Below are 25,359 nucleotides of genomic sequence, written 5' to 3' on the forward strand. Positions count from 1 at the left end.
ACAAGGAGGCACGGCAACAAAGGAGATAGAGGGAGCGGGGCAGGACAGAGTGCGGAGGGAATTCTCTGGAAGACTATACAGCGGGCAAAAGAGTGATACCCACGCTACACCCAATTATGAAAATGGATAAGTATAAGGGCAAGAAACCAAACCATCCGTCTAAGATTGACGCATATAGGACAGGAGGGCCCAAAACACAACAAGCACCGGAGACAAGACCATAGTCGACAATGGAGGACAGGGGAAACGCAGAATCTCAGGCTACCCAGGAAATCTTGAGAGCCGTACACGAGGCAAAGACACAGCTGGAGCAAAGGATAGATTCAGTAGGTCTGGATGTCAGTCTCCGGAGATAGTACCTGCATAAGTGTCAGCGCCACGAGTAGGAGAAGCGGAAGAGCGTATATCGTCTGTCGAAGATGTTATGACCACGTTGAGACATGATAAAAATGTAGAAAAGGACGCAGCAGATGGAAGAAAGATGGGCCCACATGGGCTGTCTAATTGTTTCTCAATTGAAAGGGCACATAGTACCAAGTAAGGAGCCACTGCGAGGCACCCCACCAAGACAAATCATTGCCAAACTGTTAAATTACAGCAATCGCGATGTAATCTTACAAGCAGAAGGAAAGAAGGGAACTCTGGAGTATAATGGGGCAAGGATTGCACTATACCCCGACTTCACCAAAGCGGTACAAAACGCGCAGCAATCCTTTGACGCGGTGCACAGGTAGCTAGGGGAAAAAGAAATTAAGTATGCCACAATCTATCCAGCAACACTGCGGCCCTCAGGGAGTTAGGCTCTTCAAACGCCCTACTGATGCATGGGACTGGACAGAAACAATCGGCCCGCAGCAACGGATAAAGCAGAAGGGGCAAAACTAAAATGCAGGAACAGAAATGGCCCCCTCAGGGAGAAGGGAAAAGCAGTTGTAAGTCAGGAAACAGCAGATATGCAAGATAGACTGCAAATAATTGACATTGATGTGGTCCCAGGAGGGGGGTGGAGTGGGGAGGGGGAGCATGAGAGCAACAACAGTGAATAAGCAACAGACTCAAGTTGGTAAAATTCAAGACTTCGGGTAGAGCGGCCAGCAGGCACAGCCCCCCTTGCAAATCCAGAGGCCCCTATCAAGGGTTGGGACGAGCGATAGTTGTTTTGGGGTCAACAGATGCTTCAAGTTGTGGGGAAGTATAGGGTGCAGGAGGGATGTTGTTGGGTTTGTTCGAGGGGTCAAGGGGCAGGGAGCGAGAGAATATGGGTAGTTAGACATGCACACATGCAGTTCGGTATATACATCTTGACTTAACAACAAGGCAAGGGATCTCACACCTGGGAAAGGACAACGCAGAGGCAAATGACACTACACGGAACGATGCAAGGAGAATGTAGGATTGTGAAATGCCGAAATGATGAGATTAAGAGAGGGGCTGATGACAAAGTATTTGATGAGGCAGAAAGCCTGCATATTACTATTGCAGGAAATGCACTTGATGGCTCAGAGTGTAGGTTTCTGGGCAGGGATCAATATACATTAGTAGAACATGCAGGATACTACAGAGGCTCCAGCGGGGTGGCAGTCTACATCAGTCATAGCATTCCATTCCAGTTGGGTCAAGTGGAGAGAGAAGGGGAGGACAATGTCTGGTAGTGACCAGGGGAATTACCGGGGGAAGCAATTACCATACTAAACGTTTACGCACCTCCACCATTACAACCAGACTTAATTAACAAAATACAGGCGATACTGGCAACACATGGTGCAAATGTAACCATAGTGAGAGGTGACTTTACTGACGTCCTTCACGGGCGAATAGATGTTTTCAGATGGGGGCAACTCCCGGGAGGGGAGGAGACGCGCACCAAGCTGGTGACCTTTTTGGAGGCAACCGGATTACGGGATGTCTGGAGAGGGTTACACTCCGGTAAAAGACAGTTCTCGTACTATTCCTGAGCACACGACTCGATGTCTCACGTAGACTACTTTTTGGTTCAATGTACCATCACCTAAGATGATGTTACTGCATATAAGAGGGGAGATTGAAGAAAGTAGAGGGAAGAGACACTGATACACATACCATCGATGGTGGTAAAAAGGGACCTAGTGGCAAAATGGGAGACCTAGGAAATGCCCACTTTGGGAACATGACAGATTGGAATGGACCATTGCAGCAGAATGGAGCAGATCACATACAGGAATGGGGGGGGTCCATGAGGAAGTGTGAGGAGATATGGGGGAAATGGGACATGGGTGCCTGAGAGAAGGGGCACATCGGTACGAGATACTACAGGAGGGGTGAGGCAGGGGATAGAGGGCAAGGTAAGGAAGGGGGTAAAATGAGGGAGAGTAAGGAGGAATGGGATAGGACGAATGGTCAACCGTAAGAAAAATGTGTATTTGAACAAGGATATGAGGAATAATGTTGGAATATGGAAAAAACTTAATAAAAACTGGTTTATAAAAAATAATCATTGCCAATCAGTAATTCATGTGTGTTAGATTTATGATTTTAAGAGTTATTGAGAGGGAATCACTACAGGTGTTATATGTAAGATATGTTATGATAGTTAATATAATAATCAGACATATAATGCGTCTATTGTTTGTTTAAATCTATTTTTAAGGGAAACATTATGAAGCAGAGAGAGAGCATCCTTAGTACATTTGAGCATCTGAAGCAGTTTCTGGAGAAGGAGAAACAGCAGCTGCTCAGCAGACTGGAGAAGGAGCAAGAGGAGAAGATGAAGAAGATTCAGGAGAAACTGACCCGACTGGAGGAGCAGCAAAGCACCCACAGGGACCTGATAACAGAGCTGGAGAGGAAGTGCCAGCAGCAGGACGTGGATCTACTGAAGGTGAGAGGGGATCAGAAACCTATAGAACTAGAACAGCAATCCACCCACAGGGGCCTGATCCCAGAGATAGAACAGAGGTATCAGCAGCAGGACAGGGAGTAACTAAAAACCCCCCTTCTTCCCTGCAGCTCTCTGGCCGGCCTCACTTGGCCCTCTTCCTGCTCCTACCTGCCAGGCAAAAAACCTCAGGGTCATCTTCGACTCCACACTCTCCTTCTCTCCTCACATTTCTGACATCTCAAAGACGTCACACTACCAGCTGCACCTCCTCAGAGGTATTCTTCCTTTCCTCTCCTTACCCCAGAAGCTCACTGTCTCCAGAGCCCTGGTTCTCTCTAAGCTGGACTACTATAACAGCCTCTATCTAAATCTGCCTGCCTCTACTCTCCGCCCTCTGCAACTCATCCAGAACAGGACTGCGAGACTTGTCCTTGGCCTCAAGCCCAGAGACCGTATCTCTCCAGGACTGAAATCTCTGCACTGGCTCCCAGTGGCTGCGAGGATTAAGTTCAAAACCCTCTGCATTGTCCACAAGGCCTTCTGGGGCCTGGGGCCGAAATTCCTTCAACTCTCTCTTCCTAAATATCTTCCTTCTCGAGCTCTTCGCTCATCCGCCTCCTACTCCCTCAGGGTCAGCCGCTTCTCCAAGCAACGAGTTGGGGGTGGATCTCTCTCTGCGGCAGGGGCCTCCCTCTGGAACAGCCTTCCTGCCTCCCTGAAACTTGAGGAGAACCATCTCTGGTTCCGGAAGCACCTCAAAACCTTCCTCTTTGCTTCTGCTTTCTCTCCCCCTCTCCCCTGCTAAATTCCTGATTGAAACTGCACTGAATCTGCACTGGGCCACTCTCACTGATCTCGGTACCTGGCCCAGCCACTTGCCCCCTGCACTGCCTCCCTGGCAACCCCTGCACTGCGGGACTGTCTCTGCATCCCTAAAGCCCCCCTCCCAGCACTTTTCTGCACTTACCTTGCACTTGCCACCAGCTGGCCCTTTATTATTTATCTTGCTATTCTACTATCCCTGTACTGCACTTTCCCCTCTCCCCTTCCCCTTGCACTTTCCCTTCCCCTCTTCCCATGCACTTGCGTGATCTGAATGACACCTGTCCTAGTAAGATCGTTGTCTGTCTTCCCTTTGTCCCCCCTCCCTGCCTCGTCGCGCCTTGAAACACTTGTGTATAGGCGCGTTACAAATGCCATATCATATCATATCAAAGGTACAGAGAAAGGAAACCTGTAAATGGTGGCCTACATGAACTGCCTTTCCCTTCTGTGAAGAAAAAGGATGAAGCATTTGTAAAAATGTATAAGCAAAATAGTTCTAAAGTCAAAAATGGAAAATCACCATTTAGAACTAACTTTGCTGTTTGGGACTCCAAGTCCCATAATCCCAAGAGTATTTGGATGAAGAAGAGGGCTGAAGAGCAATGCAGACCTGAAGGTCAGGCAATTAGGCTTAACAGCACACCCGAGGGAGGCTGAGAGGCTTAAAAAGCTCCCTCTTGTGCAGGCCATTAGTCGTGGTTGTGGCTGGAGGGGCAGTAGCAGTTGTAGCAGCAGCAGAAGCAGCTGGGGCAGTAGAAAGTGGCAGAGGAAAGCACGTTGCTGGCAGAATCCACAGAAGTGTGAGGAAAGAAAGGACACCAGGATTTCTTCAGTTACTAGTCCTGAGTTGGTCCTTTTCCCCCAAGCCTGGATTGCAGAGGTTGCACAGCGGGAAGCTTAAGATTTGAAAGCTTTCCCCCATGTGAACCTGATTTGAGAGATTTCGCAGCAAGATGCATGCAGAGACAGTGCCTGGAGGCTGGCATGCTGCAGGGGGTCATGGAGAGCGAACTCTGCGCCTCTGTGGTGGGACCGAAGGCAGCTTGCAGAGGGAAGTATGCTGAGTCGGGAAAACCACTGTAGTAGAAGTCCAGCAGCCAGTGACAGGGGCCCGAGAAGCCGGTGAGTGTTTTTGCGCGTTCTCAAGCCTTCAGGCATTGTCAAGCAGGCAACTGTAACCAGTTGCTTTCACTTGCAAGGGAGTGAAATTGACTGAAGCTGACCGGATCGTGTCAGACAATGGAGTGCAACAATTGTAGCACTCGCGTATAGATGAATACGCTGTGGAAGGAGGCATTGAACATTATAAAAAACTGCTTTAACCAAGTTAATAATAGTTGCGTGTGCCTAAAAGTGATTTTAACACAGAGACCAAACCTGAGTAAAGTCACAATAACATTGTATCCTGTGAAACCGAGTGTTAAACCTCAATATTGTGACCCAAAGGAAACAAGCATTACAATAAGCCAAGAGTTGGATAAGCTTTGCCCTCAGCCAAAAGAAGCTAAAGTAAAGGTTTCTTTGAGAGTAACTGTTGCTAGCAGAGGAAAAGAGGCTAATATAACATCTTTAAAGGTAGAGCTTGTAAATGAATGACTATGGTGTGAACGGAACAGCAACTAGTCATGAACTAACATTGCCAAAGCCAATAGAGGTTGAATTGAAAGTACTTGGCTTGTGGGTTAACAAAAAGACAAGAGTGGTTGAAAAGTGGCCCTATAAGTAAGTTGATGTTCAGGAGATAAAGAGACATTGCTTGCTGTAGGGGAGACATGGTATCACAAGTATGACACTGACACAATGGGTACAATTTGTAAAACCTTTATTGAAATGGTTGGGGTTGGAGAAACTCCTAGTCTGCCGGATAACTAAGATGGGAGTCGTCTCGACCATCAAATAATTAATAACGCAGTCCTAGTGGAGTCTGTCAAATCAAAATGGCCTATGTTAACAAAACCTAATGCCTGCCCTATTCTTTGTACAAAAGTGTAAAAAGAAGAAACGTATGCGAAAGGAAAATCAATGTTGAAATAAGTAAGTGTGGTTGAACGAGCTCTCCTCCCCATGTTAAACCTCATGGAATAAGGCTGTCCCTGTAGGCAGGATGACACACTCTGGCTCAGCTTCTAACACAGTAAACATTTCACCACGTCGATCGAGGCCCGCCTGGCCTTCCACGTTTAAGTCTCTTTTCTTTGGCTTCAAAACAAGGTTTCATCATAAACAGTTCCCAAAGGTCCCCCTCTGCCGGGCTCAGAACTCACAAAAATTAAAGTTCAACACAAAGAAGTAAGGGGCTCCTTTCCCCAAGCTTGTCTCACTTTGGGTCTCCCTCTGTCGGGCTCGGACCCCTCAACATATGTAATTCAACGCGAACAAGCAAGGAATCTCCCTTCCCCAAGCTTGTCTCACTTTGGGTCTCCCTCTGTCGGGCTCAGACCCCTTTTCAGAATATAGTTCCACCCAAACAAGCAATGTGGTTCCCTTCCCCATGTTTGTCTCACTTTGGGTCTCCCTCTGTCGGGCTCGGACCCCTATTCAGAATGTCTCTTCAATTCAAGCAAGTCGAAGACTTTCGATTGTGCGATGGATTTAACTATGACCTTCGCAGGACCACTTCGACTAAATGTTCACAGTTCAACTTTCACTTTCCTCCCTTTCTCTGGGAGTTCTCTTCTTTATTTCACTTTTGCTGATCATACGCTTATGTTTCAAACAGTTCACTTGTAACAGCGAGCTTCGAGTGGGCTACTTCCTTTCACCAGACCACTCCGTTCCTTAGTATCGCTGTCTTCGCAGCTACTTGTTCACTTTAAAGTTCATTCAGAGGTCTGCCTTTTCTCGCGTTTCATTCACACGCGCGCAGCCTCCACTTGCGGTAAATGTTGCCACTTCAAAACCCTCTAAAACACACTGGTCTTTCAGATTGCTTTCCAAACTCACCGGCTGTGAGCGTCTCTTCTGAGAGGGTCTCTGGCAGCCTCGGAACGCAATGCAATCTTCACTTGTGGGATCTGGCCTTCTCCACGTGTTGTCCGCGGCCTGTCAGAGGCAACAACCTCTGGTAAGGAACTCTTGGGGTTTCTGACCCACTGGTTCCGTCCCTCGGTCTGTCGTTCTGCTCCAGTAGGCTTGCCTTCTTCCCAGAAGCCCTGCTCGTACTCGTGTTCTGCCTTGCTCAGAGTGTGTCTTTGGGTGCTGCCTTTTATTCATGTGAGGAGAGCTAATGGGTATCAGGTGTATGCACTTGGCATCGAGTGCCTGACTTTGCCTGGCCCGATTAGCGGGACAGGTCCAGTATGATGTGTGTAAGTGGATGTTGTTACTGCCAGTCATCCTCTGTCCAGTGTTTTTGTAAAAAGGGGGCATGGGGGAGTTTGGACCTCGGAGCATCCTAAAACATAGGATGGGTTGGAAGTGGAGGTCCTGGTATAAAGTGACCCCGGCAGAAGTGGAAGTGGAAGTCCTGGTATAAAGTGACCCAGGCAGAAGTGGAAGTGGAAGTCCTGGTATAAAGTGACCCAGGCAGAAGTGGAAGTCCTGGTATAAAGTGACCAGGGCAGAAGTGGAAGTCCTGGTATAAAGTGACCCGGGCAGAAGTGGAAGTCCTGGTGTAAAGTGACCCGGGCAGAAGTTGCAGTCCTGGTATAAAGTGACCGAGGCAGAAGTGGAAGTGGAAGTCCTGGTATAAAGTGACCCAGGCAGAAGTGGAAGTGGAAGTCCTGGTATAAAGTGACCCAGACAGAAGTGGAAGTCCTGGTATAAGGTGACCCAGGCAGAAGTGGAAGTGGATGTCCTGGTATAAAGTGACCCAGGCAGAAGTGGAAGTGGATGTCCTGGTATAAAGTGACCCAGGCAGAAGTGGAATTCCTGGTATAAAGTGACCAGGGCAGAAGTGGAAGTCCTGGTATAAAGTGACCCAGGCAGAAGTGGAAGTGGAAGTCATGGTATAAAGTGACCCAGGCAGAAGTGGAATTCCTGGTATAAAGTGACCAGGGCAGAAGTGGAATTCCTGGTATAAAGTGACCAGGGCAGAAGTGGAAATCCTGGTATAAAGTGACCCAGGCAGAAGTGGAAGTGGAAGTCATGGTATAAAGTGACCCAGGCAGAAGTGGAAGTGGATGTCCTGGTATAAAGTGACCCAGGCAGAAGTGGAAGTCCTGGTATAAAGTGACCAGGGCAGAAGTGGAAGTCCTGGTATAAAGTGACCCGGGCAGAAGTGGAAGTCCTGGTATAAAGTGACCAGGGCAGAAGTGGAAGTCCTGGTATAAAGTGACCCGGGCAGAAGTTGCAGTCCTGGTATAAAGTGACCCGGGCAGAAGTTGCAGTCCTGGTATAAAGTGACCGAGGCAGAAGTGGAAGTCCTGGTATAAAGTGACCGAGGCAGAAGTGGAAGTCCTGGTATAAAGTGACCCAGGCAGAAGTGGAAGTGGAAGTCCTGGTATAAAGTGACCCAGACAGAAGTGGAAGTCCTGGTATAAAGGGACCCAGGTGGAAGTGGAAGTCCTGGTATAAGGTGACCCAGACAGACATGGAAGTGGAAGTCCTGGTATAAAGTGACCCGGGCAGAAGTGGAAGTGGAAATCCTGGCATAAAGTGACCCAGACAGAAGTGGAAGTCCTGGTATAAGGTGACCCAGACAGACATGGAAGTGGAAGTCCTGGTATAAAGTGACCCAGGCAGAAGTGGAAGTGGAAGTCCTGGTATAAAGTGACCCAGGCAGAAGTGGAAGTGGATGTCCTGGTATAAAGTGACCCAGGCAGAAGTGGAAGTGGATGTCCTGGTATAAAGTGACCCAGGCAGAAGTGGAATTCCTGGTATAAAGTGACCAGGGCAGAAGTGGAATTCCTGGTATAAAGTGACTGAGGCAGAAGTGGAGGTCCTGGTATAAAGTGACCCAGGCAGAAGTGGAAGTGGAAGTCCTGGTATAAAGTGACCCAGGCAGAAGTGGAAGTGGAAGTCATGGTATAAAGTGACCCAGGCAGAAGTGGAAGTGGAAGTCCTGGTATAAAGTGACCCAGGCAGAAGTGGAAGTGGAAGTCATGGTATAAAGTGACCCAGGCAGAAGTGGAAGTGGAAGTCATGGTATAAAGTGACCCAGGCAGAAGTGGAAGTGGAAGTGCTGGTATAAAGTGACCCAGGCAGAAGTGGAAGTGGAAGTCATGGTATAAAGTGACCCAGGCAGAAGTGGAAGTGGAAGTCCTGGTATAAAGTGACCCAGGCAGAAGTGGAAGTCCTGGTATAAGGTGACCGAGGCAGAAGTGGAAGTCCTGGTATAAAGTGACCCAGGCAGAAGTGGAAGTGGAAGTCCTGGTATAAAGTGACCCAGGCAGAAGTGGAAGTGGAAGTCCTGGTATAAAGTGACCCAGGCAGAAGTGGAAGTGGAAGTCATGGTATAAAGTGACCCAGGCAGAAGTGGAAGTGGAAGTCCTGGTATAAAGTGACCCAGGCAGAAGTGGAAGTGGAAGTCCTGGTATAAAGTGACCCAGGCAGAAGTGGAAGTCCTGGTATAAGGTGACCGAGGCAGAAGTGGAAGTCCTGGTATAAAGTGACCCAGGCAGAAGTGGAAGTGGAAGTCCTGGTATAAAGTGACCCAGACAGAAGTGGAAGTCCTGGTATAAAGTGACCCAGACAGAAGTGGAAGTCCTGGTATAAGGTGACCCAGGCAGAAGTGGAAGTGGAAGTCCTGGTATAAAGTGACCCAGGCAGAAGTGGAAGTGGATGTCCTGGTATAAAGTGACCCAGGCAGAAGTGGAAGTGGATGTCCTGGTATAAAGTGACCCAGGCAGAAGTGGAATTCCTGGTATAAAGTGACCAGGGCAGAAGTGGAATTCCTGGTATAAAGTGACCCAGGCAGAAGTGGAATTGGATGTCCTGGTATAAAGTGACCCAGGCAGAAGTGGAAGTCCTGGTATAAAGTGACCAGGGCAGAAGTGGAATTCCTGGTATAAAGTGACCAGGGCAGAAGTGGAATTCCTGGTATAAAGTGACCAGGGCAGAAGTGGAAGTCCTGGTATAAAGTGACCCAGGCAGAAGTGGAAGTCCTGGTATAAAGTGACCAGGGCAGAAGTGGAAGTCCTGGTATAAAGTGACCCAGGCAGAAGTTGCAGTCCTGGTATAAAGTGACCCAGGCAGAAGTTGCAGTCCTGGTATAAAGTGACCCGGGCAGAAGTGGAAGTGGATGTCCTGGTATAAAGTGACCCAGGCAGAAGTGGAAGTCCTGGTATAAAGTGACCCAGGCAGAAGTGGAATTCCTGGTATAAAGTGACCAGGGCAGAAGTGGAATTCCTGGTATAAAGTGACCAGGGCAGAAGTTGAATGTACTGTGAAGGAAGCAGGTGTTGCTCACGGTGTTAGGAGAGAAACACTGTGGCCTTATCCTGACAAAGAAGTGGTTGTGTTTCATGGTGCTGAGAGAGAAGCACTGTGATGAGATTTCAACTAAACTGTGTTTTGGGAATCAACTAAATTGTGACGGAAAACATCCTAACCAAGAATCCCATTGGTACTGTTTAAGGAACTTTGACTTGTGCATTTCCTGGAGGAAAAGGATCTTTTCTGTGTTGAACTGTGGAGCGTTGGAAGTTTTTCTTAACAAACTGACTTGGCCAGAAACTGTGCTGGAACTTTGCTTCAACCCTGGATTTTTTTGTTCTTTTGTGTTATTCAACGGAACTAACCTTGACTTAAAACCTGGGGAAGGGGAATTCGCTGAGGTTACAATCAAAGACTTGAATGTGTTGCTAATACAAGTATTGCCATATGTTTTCTTGTTTATGTATAAGTCTGAGGACCAGAAATGTTATGCTGGAGTGTTTTCCTTAGTTTATGTAGGCAGAGAAATCCCTGTTCGAGTAGGGCAAGTGAGGCGTTGGTTTGCACTTTTGATTGAATAAAACGGCATTGTTTGAAAAATGATCTAAAAGTTGTCCACCTCACATTTCTGACCCCTCACACTACCTAAACAAAACAGAACCCCTACAAAAAACAGATCAGCCCTTTGTTTCCATAGCAGCTGGTAGAGGAGATCATGTCTCTAAATCCGCTATCTCAAAATGGATAGTCCAATGCATCCAAGTTTGCTACTCACTATCTAAAAAATCCTTACCTTTCACACCGAGAGCCCACTCTACTCGAGGCACAGGGGCTACTCTAGCTTTCATTGCAAATGTTCCATTAGATGCAATTTGCAAAGCTGCTACTTGGAGTTCCATTCACACAACACTACTGCTTAGACACACACTCTAAAGCAGATTCATAGGTGGGTCAAGTGGTATTAAGACATCTATTTGCCACTGTACCTTCACACAACCCACCTCCTCCAGGTACTGCTCGCTAATCTATGCATTGCTTGTGATTCTAAGCAGATCCACAAGCCTCAGAAGACATACATTAGTCACCGTAATCGTATTTCTGATGCATGCATCTGCTTAGATTCACATGTGCCCAGCCTTCCTCCCCTCCTGGAGTTCATGGTGCATAGATGTCTTTCACCTTTATCTTTTATACTTTGACTTTGTTGTACTCACACAAACACTTCATGCTCCCTCATGTCAGAAAAAAAGCAATCTGAGGGATCTCGACGCATGAAGGACCATGGGTACAGTACATATCACACAAGGGATATTCTTACAGACACGCCTAGTCGACGTCCCGTTTTGAATTTCGAAAAACAAGTCATTCAATACTCTGCGACTACCACTAGATGTAAGACTATGCATAGCATGTGAATCTAAGCAGGTAAAAGCATCAGAAAGGACAAATGGGGAAAGATGGAGGTAAAGGGGGATGGAGAGTGTTAGGGAGGGACAGAAATGGACTGGTAGGGGAGGATGCGGGGGGTGAAAGGGACAGGGAAGCAGAGGGATGGGGGTACATAGAGACAGAAGGAGGGAGAAAACTAGACCACAATGACACTGAGAGTGCACACCAGACTGCACTAGTGCTATCTTGCAGGTTCTGTTCTCTAACCGAGGGATAAACCACACTGACAGAGAGAACCAGAGTGAGCACACCACACTGTCAGACAGAGAGAACCAAGAGAGTGCACTTTACAATACAGCTCCGAGAGAGGGACAGCATGAAAAACTGCTCTCGCCCACTGTCACGCCACCTTGCAAAGGAGAGAGAGAGAGAGAGAGAGAGAGAGAGAGAGAGAGAGAGAGAGAGAGAGAGAGAGAGAGAGAGAGAGAGAGAGAGAGAGAGAGAGAGCGCGAGCGCGCTAGGTCAGCGAATGTTGCACTATGACAGCTAGTCTAGTCCAAACGCCCCAGTAATGCCCTCTAATGCTGAGTGCAGTATGTGCAGGTTGTTTCCATTATATGCAAAGTGCAGCTTCAAACTCCTCTAATGCCAGTTAGTGCCTGGCATGCCTGTAAAGTCACTGTATGTCATGTTCATTCCCATTTGTGCAGGTGCTGCAGATGCAAAGTGCGACCTCAGCACCTCTCAGTAATGCCAACTAATCGCAGTTAATGCCTTGTATGTATGATAAAGTCACTACATGTAAGTGCAACCTCAAATACCCCAGTAATGTCAGGCTCTGGGCCACTTGTCCGAGCCAAATGTTACCCCCCCCCCACTTTTCATTCACAGTGGCTCTAGTTCCCAGCACAAACATTGTCTGACCAGAAACCTCACAGAAGGCTCAACTGATTCCTAGACTAGATAATGCAGCGACCTAACTCTTTCCTTGAATCACAGCTCAGGGTCTCTGTAAAATGGAAATCAATGCTGAGAGCAATGTGGGATGACTATTTATCTTGTCCTCTTTCTCTTTCTCTCTCTAGGATGTGAAGAGTGTCTTGAGAAGGTACGTCTCCTCTTGCCTTGATGTGCCCTCAATGTGGACTCACTTTTATCCCGGTGGATGTCCTCTGTTCCTCACATTTATTATACACTACAGACCTCGGCTCCATCTTAACTTCTGGGAGATTTAACATTTCTATGTGTGATTTAAAAATATCGACTCTGGGTTTTACATTACCGCTTGCATGCTTCTCACTCTCTCTCTCTAAGCTCACAGTGCAGGGCCCGCCTTCTGTATAACCCTATATACCCTCTGTATGCTTGCTTCCCTGACATGCATTAGCACTTAGCTAATTCCATCATCAGTGATCCAAAGGAACTAGCAAAGATGGCTGACGTGTGGGTCTCTCACAGAGTTAACCACAGTGATCAGGGGACAGGTACGGCAGGCCAACATTCTCCCTTCTTACAGGGCCTCAAAGTAGAAGTGGGTAACCCCTTGTGGGGGGTCCAAAAAGAAGGATGGCACCACTAACTCAAAGGTGAGTGGTGGTTCCTCAGTAATTCCCAGACTCCCCAGCACCTGCTGGGACTGTGGAAAAACTGACCATCCCAGAGGTCAGCCTAGCTGCCCTAAAAAGCCTGCTGAGCAGAGTGCCTAAAGCATGGCCTCTGGTCACTGGAAGACTTGCTCTTGTGCAGACATCCCAGAGATGTCTTCAGCTTTGCTTAATGTGGGGGATGGGAGGGGGGGTTAAGCCCCAGAAAGGGGACAGGGAGTGGGGTATTTCCCTCCAATACTTAGTATGTCCATTCCATTATAGTGCACAGTCACCCTACCACTGGAATCAGAGACACTACTTCCAGTACCACTGTTATTAACAGCACTTTCTTTGGGCCAGAGGTTCTAACAAATAGTCCTCTGCAGGCCACTAAGTTATCTAGTGCCCCCTTAAGACTTTCCCTGTCGCTTCAGATAGTTAATTGGAAGTTAGCTCTCCCTGTTAGTGTCCATGAAAATGTCCCTGGCAGTTTTTTCCTGTGAATGACTTGGAAGAGAGAGGTATCTTTTAAAGGCACTGCTCTATTCCCAGGAATTGTGAAGTTAAATTCCACCCCTGTGGGTTCCATGTGTTTTTACCGGGCATTTTTCATCACTGATTTGATTTTCACTGTTTCTTTCTGTAAAAGATGGGTGGAGGCCCATTAATATCCCTGATCCCCCAGCCCGCCAACCCCTCCCCTTCCAACCTCCACCTCAGTGAAAAATAGGCAGTAAAGAAATACAATGAAAAATATGTCAAAAAGTGATCTGTCTTTTAATCACCTACTAAAATCTCACCTGCCCTAAAATTCGTATTGAAATGATCACTTGCCTAAATCTCGACCTCATATACTTACACTTAATTTACCAAAAAGTCGACCCCCCCCCAAATCTCACCATTAGTATTTAACCATAAAGATATGAAAGTGAAGCAATACAAAAGGGGGCAATCCTCCCTGTACCCCCCAATTCTATCAGAATGTGGATATCCCCGAGCCCTCCCTCTCCTCCTGGGCATCTTCCATTCAGAATGTATCACGTAGAGATTCCTGAGCCCACCTTCTCCCCCCAGGGGTCTCTCATTCAGAATGTATCATGTAGAGATTCCTGAGCCCACCCTCTCCTCCCCGGGCGTCTCCCATTCAGAATGTATCATGTAGAGATTCCTGAGCCCACCCTCTCATCCCCTGGCGTCTCCCATTCAGAATGTATCATGTAGAGATTCCTGAGCCCACCCTCTCCTCCCCGGGCGTCTCCCATTCAGAATGTATCATGTAGAGATTCCTGAGCCCACCCTCTCCTCCCCGGTCGTCTCCCATTCAGAATGTATCATGTAGAGATTCCTGAGCCCACCCTCTCCTCCCCGGGCGTCTCCCATTCAGAATGTATCATGTAGAGATTCCTGAGCCCACCCTCTCCTCCCCGGTCGTCTCCCATTCAGAATGTATCATGTAGAGATTCCTGAGCCCACCCTCTCCTCCCCGGGCGTCTCCCATTCAGAATGTATCATGTAGAGATTCCTGAGCCCACCCTCTCCTCCTCGGGCGTCTCCCATTCAGAATGTATCATGTAGAGATTCCTGAGCCCTCCCTCTGCTCCTGGGCATCTCCCATTCAGAATGTATCATGTAGAGATTCCTGAGCCCACCCTCTCCTCCCCGGGCGTCTCCCATTCAGAATGTATCATGTAGAGATTCCTGAGCCCACCCTCTCCTCCCCGGTCGTCTCCCATTCAGAATGTATCATGTAGAGATTCCTGAGCCCACCCTCTCCTCCCCGGGCGTCTCCCATTCAGAATGTATCATGTAGAGATTCCTGAGCCCACCCTCTCCTCCCCGGTCGTCTCCCATTCAGAATGTATCATGTAGAGATTCCTGAGCCCACCCTCTCCTCCCCGGGCGTCTCCCATTCAGAATGTATCATGTAGAGATTCCTGAGCCCACCCTCTCCTCCCCGGGCGTCTCCCATTCAGAATGTATCATGTAGAGATTCCTGAGCCCACCCTCTCCTCCCCGGGCGTCTCCCATTCAGAATGTATCATGTAGAGATTCCTGAGCCCTCCCTCTGCTCCTGGGCATCTCCCATTCAGAATGTATCATGTAGAGATTCCTGAGCCCACCCTCTCCTCTACGGGGGTCTCTCATTCAGAATGTATCATGTAGAGATTCCTGAGCCCACCCTCTCCTCCCCGGGCGTCTCCCATTCAGAATGTATCATGTAGAGATTCCTGAGCCCACCCTCTCCTCCCCGGGCGTCTCCCATTCAGAATGTATCATGTAGAGATTCCTGAGCCCACCCTCTCCTCTGCGGGGGTCTCTCATTCAGAATGTATCAGAATGTAGAGATTCCCGAGCCCATCCTCTCCTCCCAGGGGGTCTCTCATTCAGAATGTATCAGAATGTAGAGATCCCTGTACCCACTGTAAGAAAGCCATGGTATCAAAGCAAGAAAGACACAAGTGATCACAGTTCAAGTGTGTTTATTAAACTGTACAATGGGTGAGATAAATGCCTTATCTAAACATAAATCTAAAATGGGAGCAAGCTATGATCATCAAATGATAATAATACTGTCCAAGTGGAGTCTAGTCAAATAAAAAAGGCCTATACCAAGAAACCTATTGCCAATCCTTACTGCTATGTTAGAAAATATGTGTGGGATAATGTTCACAAGAAAGAAAGAAGTGTTCACAAAATGAAAAGTCAGGATGTTATTGCCGGGGTCTCTCTTCCCACGTTTTCTAGCACGGGGCAAGACGGGACTCGTGAGCACAGCACACTCCTGCGCTTCTCCAGCACAAGGTTACAGTTTCTTTTATTTTTATATCAGGACCGTCGGTGTCCGAGAATCTTTCATGCAAAGTCTCTGGCTTCATTGGGCCTGATGTATCACAAAATGACAAAATAAAAGTTCCTTCTATTTCTCTTTACGTCGGGCAATTACTCTTCACCCGTGGATCCCCCTCAGCCGGGCTCCGATCCTTCTCACAATGTTAGCCTCCCTCAGTCGGTCTCAGACCAACCACTCACTGTGGACATCCCTCAGTCGGGTTCACGTTTGTCATCACAATCTGCTGCATTTTCAATCAAAATCTCTTTACCTGTAATATCAGAGAGTCTCAATGTCTTTTTAAACATCCAGCTAGTTTAGGTCCCCCTCATCCGGGCTCAGACCTTCCAAAGCACTTGCCAACTTCACTCACAGAGACTTCCGAAGGGCAATCATGTCTCGCTGGGTCGCTCTTAGTGTCTGACAAGTGCGGGTTTCACACACCCACGGGTTTGCTACAGCGTTTTCCTCAGTCGGGCGCAAACGCCTGTTTCACAATTCCCTCGGATACTTAAACATTTATCAAATTGTCAAGGACTTTTTTCGATTGTACAAGGGATTTGGCTGGACACTTGTATGAACACCATGACACCTTACGTCGGCCTTCCCTATGGCATCTTGGTACTTGTTGTTTCTATACCTTTTCCGTTCAACACAGTCTCTTTGTTCAGGACAGGTGGTAACAGCCAGAGGCCTCCGAACGAGTGCCCACGTGACGCCGGACCATTCTATCTCTGGTACCAAGTTCGATCACAAAAGAGCTTTGTAGCTTTAATCTTCTTAATGTTGCCACTGCAACCTTGAGCCTAACACAGTCCGGCCCCCTATCCGGTTCTACCGAATCACCGGCTGTGCTAAACTCGTTGGTGTTTCTTTTGCCGCTGGAGTCAAGGACGGTACCACGATGGCAACCTCGTCTCCCCGCCTTGGCAATCAGTGCGGGAGGGTTCCATGTACCGCTGACATCCGTCACACCATTCGCCAGCTGCAATTCCAGTCTTATATTTCTTTTGTCAGAGGCTTTGCGGGTCTGGGTTGAAAAGGGCAAAGGCAACTCCCTCCTTGACGTCCTTTCAAGTCTCGCCGCCTTTCTCCTTCTTTTGAACTGCCGTCCTGGAATCGCTGCTTCCTCATGCTTTTGGCCTTGCCTAGAGTGTGTTCTCGTGCTCTGCCTTTTATCCCTATGGGGAAGGGAAAAGGCAGTCGGGTGTGTGTGTAATTAGCGGCAATTGCCTGACTCTGCCCGACTCTTGTGTTGGGACATGTCAGGTATACGGCTGTTAGTCCCTTGTCTTTGATGGTAATCGGTCTGTGAGAAAGTGTGTGTCAAAAAGGGGGTGGGGGGTTGAGTTTCTAGATATCCTACAGAGTAGGATGGGGAAAAGGTGTTATGAGGAAGGGGATACCGCATCTCACCCTTCAGTGTCCCACTTCCACTCCCCGAAGACCCCTCACCCAGGTGATCCTCCTGCACTGGTCCACCCCCAGGAACTGGATCCCATAGCGATGGCCACGTCGTGGCCACATGGATGACAGATCCCCGGGGACTAATAAGTGAGACACCTTCAGGTTTCTCACACCACCCTCTCCTCCCCGGGGGACTCTCATTCAAAATGTATCCGATTGTAGATATTCCCGAGCCCACTCTGTCCTTCCCGGGGGTCTCTCATTCAAAATGTATCAGAATGTAGAGATTCCCAACCCCACTCTCTCCTTCCCGGGGGTCTCTCATTCAGAGTGTAGACATTCTCGAGTCCACCCTCTAATCCGCAAGGGTCTCTCATTCAAAATGCATAAGAATGTAGATATACCTGGGGGTCTCTCATTCAAAATGTATCAGACTGTACCGATTCCCAGGCCCACACTCTCCTCCCTGGGGTGTCTCTCATTCAGAATGTATCAGAATGTACAGATTTGCGAGCACACCCTGTCCTCCCTGGGGGTCTCTCATTCAAAATGCATCAGAATGTAGATATCCCTGAGTCCACCCTCTGCTCCCCGGCGGTCTCTCACACAGAATCTATCATCTAAAGGTAGAGATTCCTGACCCCACCCTCTCCTCCCGGAGGGTCTCACATTAAGAATGTAGAGATTCCTGAGCCCACCCTCACCTCACTGAGGGTCTCTCATTCAAAATGTATCAGAATGTAGAGATTCCAGAGCCCCCTCTCTCCTCCTTGGGGGGGTCTCTCATTCAAAATGTATAAGACTGTAGCGATCCCCGGAGCCCCCCCTCTCCTCCCCGGGGGTCTCATTCAAAATGTATCAGGATGTATACATTCCCAAGCCCACTGTGATGAATCCGGTTGAGTCATCACTGATCTCCTGGTGGTAACCTCCTCTCATGTGGCAAGAGGACGGCAGCCTCTATCTGATCCTGAACCTGGGGGCGGCAATATGAGGGAGGAGACAGTCTCCGGTGAGCTGTCATGGCTCCATCGGGTGGGAAATGGGATTCCCATGTTCCCTCGAGAATAATCCCCCCATGTCTGAAACCCTCTTGGCGTATTGCATTGTTTCCACTCCCTTTTCCATGAAGAGCAGGGAAACCCCTTTCATAAGGTCTGTGGACCAGCCTTGCCAATCTGATGGAATTACTTTTTTCACTTTCACTTATCAGTCCATCAAAAGTGATTTACCATCAAAACCTTTTAATGCTCATCCAAAATCATTGGACTTCTATTCCCTGAGTTCACGAAGTACTGGGACGAAGAAGAGAGATCGAGCAATGTGGAATAGGAAAGACTGCCGACCTAGTGAGTGCTCTAGTGCTTCCAGATTCACACCTGTGCCCGGGAAATGTAAGCATCCCAAACTGAGAATGGACGGCAGCTTCTGTGGCGACTGGTGAGAGAGTGTTGCACCTCTATGCGCGAGGCGGAGAGACTAGAGATCAGAGCCGGTGTGGTGGGGCCAGGCGTTGCACCACCAGAGGAAGAAGGAACTGCTAAACCATGGGACACTGCGAGAATGCCAGAAGCCGGTGAGGAGCTCCTGTGCGTTCACAGAAGGTGAAAAGCAGTATTCTGCTTACCGGAGCTGAGAGAACAGCAGGCATGCCGAGTGGCAGCCGAGAAGGACCCTCTGAACCAAGGAAAGCAGACCGTGAGATTGAGACTGCAGCGATTCCTTCACCGGCCGCCCGTGAAAGACAAAACCAACGCCTACAGAGACCAGTGAGTCCTATTGAGAGCAATGGGGACACCAGGGCGTGTCGGCGAGAGCGCCAAAAGCTAACAATTGAATGTTCAATACCTGAGAGAAAGCAGAGAGATGGTCATGTTGAGGAAAGGGCATTTAAATCGAAAATAAACCCCTTTCTAACGTGAAAATGTACACAGTGTCAATATGAAAACAGCAGAACAAAGATAATATATCAAGAAGATACATTATCCAATATCATATGCAAGCAGCTTTTGGAACAGGAGGAAGACCCGATGAAGTAGAAGTCCTGGCAGGAGAGTACACCAGGCAATCCCAAGTGTATGAAGTAGAAGTCCTGGCAGGAGAGTACACCAGGCAATCTCAAGTGTATGAAGTAGAAGTCCTGGCCGGAGAGTACACCAGGCAAACTTAAGTGTTTAAAGCAGATGTCCTGGCAGGTGAGTATACCAGGCAAATTGTAGTGTGTAAAACATGTTTGGTATGCAAGCATTGTACTTGGCCAAAAGAGGCCTAAAGAACTGTTCTGAAACAAGCCAACATTGTGAAGTCAAATAGGTACAGTGTGCATGTTTTGCCCTGGGCCAATAAAAGGCCCAAAGAATTGTTCTGGAGAGAAAAGTACAATTGTGAAGTCAAACAGTTATTTTGCAAATGTTGTGCTTGGCCAAAAGAGGCCCAAAGAACTGTTTTTGAAAGAAACCAAGATTTTGAAACCAATCTGTTTTTGTGCAAGTGTTATACGTGGCCAAGAGAGGCCCAAAGAAGAGTTGTGTGTGAAACACACTCAAGGAGTAAAGAAGAATACAGGGGAAGGGAATAACCCTCTGGAGTCAAGAACTGCATCCTTGAAGGAACTTGAGTCCTCCTACTTTATGAACACTTTTTCAAATCACTTAAGGTTAAAGCCAATTCCCTTTTTCACCTTAGAGTTTAGTTTTAGTGTGAGGGTCAGAAAAGAGATTTGGACACTGAACAGTTCTGTTTTGACATCCTGACACAGACAGATCCTTAGTTTTGGTTTTAGGTCGGGAAATTCCTCTTATTGCAGGGTCAGAGAGGCCTTTTCCCAACCCTTTTATTTTCAATAAAGGTCTATAACCCAAAACATGGCTGACTTATGTCTGACTCTCATTCCTGACTCCTCACATATGGTGTAAGGAATGGGATTGGGCTCAGTTGACACAAACTGGTGATCCCACCTGAATAATAAAGAATATCACTTGACCTCTAGTCCACTGATAAAGAGGCCCGGAATTATTAACATCACCCTTTCCACCAGTAGGACATTTACTTACGAGACCAACCCATTCCACTCTAAAGGGGCAAGACAACTAGATCAAAGTCAACTAAGCGACCATGACCCGCATAACCACTTAGGCTACCGGATAGGGGTCACTTCCGCTTACTGACCTCACAGGCCATTCCCCCCATAAGGAAGACCATGGAGGGGAACGTTTACCATCTATTTTGTCCCCAGGAATATCTGGTGCAGGGAAGAGAGAAAGCAATAACCTCTGTGGATTTACAGATGCATTTCCCTACCAACTGTGCCATCTATGTTATATCCCGTAGAGAAAGAGAGTTGAAAATACTATCCCTTCAATCCTGTGGAGATGAGTTGAAATTTGTTTTCTTAAATTTCTCTTCAACTCCGATTTAAGATCAGCAGGGGGAAATAGTGTGGAACCTAGTATATGAAATCTTATGAGAATAGCCCATCGGGGAGTCAAATAGAGAAACCAAGGGAGAACACTGTGGGAGCTCATCTAGGAAGAGCGAAACCTCAGAAAATGTTCTTTATCACTTGGAAGGGGAGGTCGAAAGTGAGCAGATCAAAGGTGAGTCAGTGTGGGAGAATACCGGACTTTCCGACACAGTATATCTGTGAAAGATTTCTCTCCTCTGGAAAATGAAAACCTGGTAAATCTAGAGCATAGAGTCTCAAAGTCCTTAGACAAATGTAATAATAACCTTATAAAATCTGGGGGCCAGAAGAGAACAACATTGTACTTTGAGGAGACTAGGAACATGAGTCACTGGTAACGGTAATTCAACCTCCCCTCCAATCTACTAAAAGCTTAGATGGAGCCCCTACTAGGGGCAAGAACAACTCTCCCATTACTGCATCTTCTCTGACAACTTCTTATCCCTTAAAGGCAAAACACGATAGGATCTCCAAAACCCCAGACATATCGCTTTCTCCCCAGAACGGCCATCCCGATACCTTCGGGGAAGAAGGTGAACAAATGCCACAACCCAAGAGAGGTATTTTATCAGAGCCATCAGTCCTCACTGACAAACAGAAAGCCCTCCACCTACTTTTGGGAATAAGTGAACAGAGGCCATATCTGATCCTCGGTTCCTAGTAGAGCAGGAGGGGGAAAAAATACCACCTGGCTAGTCTCTCATTTCCTTGAGTGAACCAGAACCTTCATGGCAGGAATGTGGATTCCCTCCAGGATACTGCCTTTCAGAACAGGGAGAGCAAGAACCATTCACCCCAGGGACACCCCTCTATAAATTACAGGGATTAGAGACACCTGGATCGGCCAAGGACTCAAGAACATCTATTGCCGGGGCAACCCTTTCCTAGTAGATCCTACTGAGGATCTGATAATACCATCCCCAACTCCACACCGTATATATTATCCCTGTGGAGAATACAGGCACTCCGTAAGACATTGTCCCCCAAAAATGTACTTGTACCATCACCACTAACCTCAGACAAAAGCAGTGAGGCTATTGGGCTAACTTATATTCAGGTCTGTTATGCCCAGATCGAGGAACTTAAGAATCCCGGGAAGAATGGCAGGAAGGGAAAGAGAAACACAAAGAAGGGAGCCACCATTTCGCTCTATACCAGGGAGAACACCACATATAGAGTCCACGCCATTCTTAATAAAAAGGAAGATTTGGGCCCAACTCTACAGTGGAAATAAGGGATGTACCGTAAGATTCCCAGGGAGTGGAAGAAGTTAGGAAAAGATGAGGTTGATTGTGTCCATGGCCATATTGAAAATCGCCTATTGACACAAATCCAAGTCACACTCTTGGGAAGAGAACTATATCTGATAGTGGCGATACTTTCCAACTTACCAGCCCAAATAGTTATAGGGAGCAGTGTGCCTCAGTTCGACCCATGGATCTCGCAGGTGGCCCAAATAGGGATCAGGTTAAGAACTCCTAAGGGAAACACTGGTGTGTTCCAGAGGGACAACCCAGACTGTAGGGGAAGGGTATGTGATTATTCCGGTGGAGTCATCACTGATCTCCCGGCGGTAACCTCCTCTCATGTGGCAAGGGGACTGCAGCCGCTATCTGATCCTGACCATGGGGGCAGCAATATGAGGGAGGATCACATGGGAGGAGACAGCCTTTCGTGAGCTGTCATGGCTCCATCTGGTGAGGCATGGTATTCCCCATGTTCCCTTAAGAATAACCTCCCCATGTCTGAAACCCTCATGGCTTATTGCCATGTTTCCACTCCCTTTCCCATGAAGAGCAGGGAAACCCCTTTGATTAGATATGTGAACCAACCTTGTCAATCTGATGGAATTACTTTTTTCATTTCCACTTATCAGTCCATCAGTAGTGACTTACCATCAAAACCTTTTAATGCTCATCCAAAATCCATAAGTCAATCATTGGACTTCTATTCCCACAGTTCACGAAGTACTGGGACGAAGAAGAGGAGAGATTGAGCAATGTGTAATAGGAAAGACTGCGAACATAGTGAGCGCTCAAGTGTTTCCGGACACACACCTGTGCCTGGGAAATTCAAGCAGCCCAAACTGAGAATGGAAGGCAGCTGCTGTGGCAACTGGCGAGAGAGCGTTGCACCTCTCTGCACGAGGCGGCATGTCGAGAAGCCAGAACCGGTATGGTGGGGCCAGGCTGTGCACCACCAGGGGAAGAAGGAACTGCTAAGCCGTGGGATGCTGTCAGACAAAGGACCAACCTCCCCAACCTCCTCCTCACCAATACTTTCAGAAGAGTTGTCCTTGGAACGGGCGGGGGTCTTCCTGCGTCACTGCCGGTCTTCTGAGGACTGTTCCTTCCTTGACTTCTTCTTCCTGTCGTGTAAATAGGGCCTAGCTCCCTCAGAGGCCACCCTGACAGGAAGTGTAACCTATCAAAGGTGAACCCCGAGGAGCTAGAGCCCCAAAGTACCAGGGAAAAAGCCTCTCGGGCACCAAAAAACCCTGGGTGAATTGTTAAGATGAATAAGTGGCTGACTTCACAAGCCTTGCCCTTTAGTCTTGAGGCAATTCCGGAAAACAGGATCAAATGCAAGCAGAGGTCCAAAATTCCACAGGATCCAGGGAATGGCCCCAAAGTGTAAAAATGAAGCGTGGGCGTAATGACAGAAACGGGGTAGAATCTGAGACAAGGGAGAGAAAGACAGAAACTGAAGATAGGGTGAACAAACCCAGAAATAGTGTCACAGAAGAAAGGTAAGTAATGGATGTTAGAGGAGAAAGGAAACACCCCAAATCCAACAGGGAACTACGGAAACACCTACCGTGAGATGAGACCAAGAAGAAGAAAAATAGTAGTTACCGGGGACGCAAACAAGCGGAACCGGAAACTAAACAGGAGCGTTAACCAGGCTCCGGACGATAAAAGAAAAGAAACTAAGAAACAAGGAAGAGGAATACGCGGAGAGCGTCTAAGAAAAGAAACTAGGTAAGGAGAAGCAAGTGGACGGCACGGGTGGTTCGGAGCGGGATCCAGACACACCGGCAGCAGAACACAGCGTTGCTGGCGTACACAAACATGGACAGATACAACGCGCCGAAGAAGGGGCGTGGTCTGGTCTTATAGTTGCGGTCGCCATCTTGGGTGAGGACTAGACCGGGGGCCATAACTTCCAGGTCCTCCACATGCTCCACGGGCGAAGTCTGACAGATGCTGAGAATGCTTGGAGCCGGTGAAGAATTCCTGGGCGTTCTCAGAAGGTGAACAGCAGTATTCTGCTTACCAGAGCCGAGAAAACAGCAGGTGTGTCAAGTGGAAGCCACGGAGGACCGCCGAGTGAAGGAAAGCAGAACATGAGAGGGGATCTGCAGGGATTCCTTTACCGGCTGCCCGCAAGAGAAGAAACCAACGCCTACAGAGACCGGTGAGTCCTCCTGAGAGCAACAGGGACACTGAGGCGTGTCAGCGAGAGCGCCGAAAGCAAACAATTGAAGGTTCAATACCTGAGAGAAAGCAAAGAGATGACATGTTGAGGAAAGGGCATTTAAATCGAAAATAAACCCCTTTCTAACATGTAAATGCACACAGTGTCAATATGAAAAGAGCAGAACAAAGATGATATATCAAGAAGATACATTATCCAATATCATATACAAGCAGCTTTTGGAACGGGCAGAAGACCCGATTAAGTAGAAGTCCTGGCAGGAGAGTACACCAGGCAATCTCAAGTGAATGAAGTAGAAGTCCTGGCCGGAGAGTACACCAGGCAATCTCAAGTGTATAAAGCAGAGGTCCTGGCAGGGGAGTATGCCAGGCAAATTGAAGTGTGTAAATCAAAATTGGTGTGCAAGCATTGTACTTGGCCAAAAGAAGCCCAAAGAACTGTTGTTAAGTAAAACAAGTACAGTGTGCAAGTGCTGCCCTGGATCAAAAAAAGGCCCAAACAGTTGGTCTGGAGAGAAAGTACAATTGTGAAGTCCAACAGTTATTGTGCAAATGTTGTGCTTAGCCAGAAGAGGCCCAAAGAACTGTTTTTGACAGAAACCAAGATTTTGAAACCAATCTGTTTTTGTGCAAGTGTTATACGTGGCAATGAGAGACCCAAAGAACAGTTGTTTGTGAAACACCCTCAAGGAGTAAAGAAGAATCCAGGGAAAGGGAATTACCCTCTGGAGTCAAGAACGTCATCCCTGAAGGAAAATGTTATTATTTTAGTCCTCTTACTTTACAAACACTTTTTTAAATCACTTAAGGTTAAAGACAATTCACTTTTTCACCTTAGAGTTTAGTTTTAGTGTGAGGGTCAGAATAGAGATTTGGACACTGGGCAGTTTGTTTTGACATCCTGACAGACAGATCCTTAGTTTTGGTTTTGAGTAGGTAAATTCCTCTTAGTGCTGGGTCACAGGAGCCTTTTCCCAACCCTTTTATTTTCAATAAAAGTCTTTAACCCAAAACATGGCTGACTTGTATGCGACTCTCATTCCTGACTCCTCACACCACCCTCTCCTCCCCTGGGGTCTCGCATTCAGAATGTATCCGAATGTAGAGATTCCCTAGCCCACCCTCTCCTCCCCCGGGGTCTCTCATTCAGAATGTTGAGATTCCCCAGCCCACCCTCTCCTCCCCGCGGGTCTCTCATTCAAAATGTATCAGAATGTAGAGAGTCCGAGCCTCCCCTGTCCTCCCCGCAG

The 25,359-nt window shown here is 47.8% G+C and overlaps 1 protein-coding gene across 3 annotated transcripts in view; it reads left to right on the forward strand.

Annotated features, from left to right (window-relative positions):
* Window positions 1-25,359, forward strand: part of LOC138521877 (E3 ubiquitin-protein ligase TRIM39-like) — a 136,862-nt gene that overhangs the window by 49,462 nt on the left and 62,041 nt on the right. For all 3 annotated transcript variants that reach the window (XM_069635034.1, XM_069635036.1, XM_069635035.1), the window contains 2 exons: window positions 2,627-2,857; window positions 12,472-12,494. In XM_069635034.1, the coding sequence (XP_069491135.1) occupies window positions 2,627-2,857; window positions 12,472-12,494 (254 nt within the window). The remainder of the gene's footprint in view (window positions 1-2,626; window positions 2,858-12,471; window positions 12,495-25,359) is intronic.

Source organism: Ambystoma mexicanum, chromosome 13 (assembly GCF_040938575.1).
Source record: "Ambystoma mexicanum isolate Mex_15411 chromosome 13, UKY_AmexF1_1, whole genome shotgun sequence".
Taxonomy (NCBI): Eukaryota; Metazoa; Chordata; class Amphibia; order Caudata; family Ambystomatidae; genus Ambystoma; species Ambystoma mexicanum.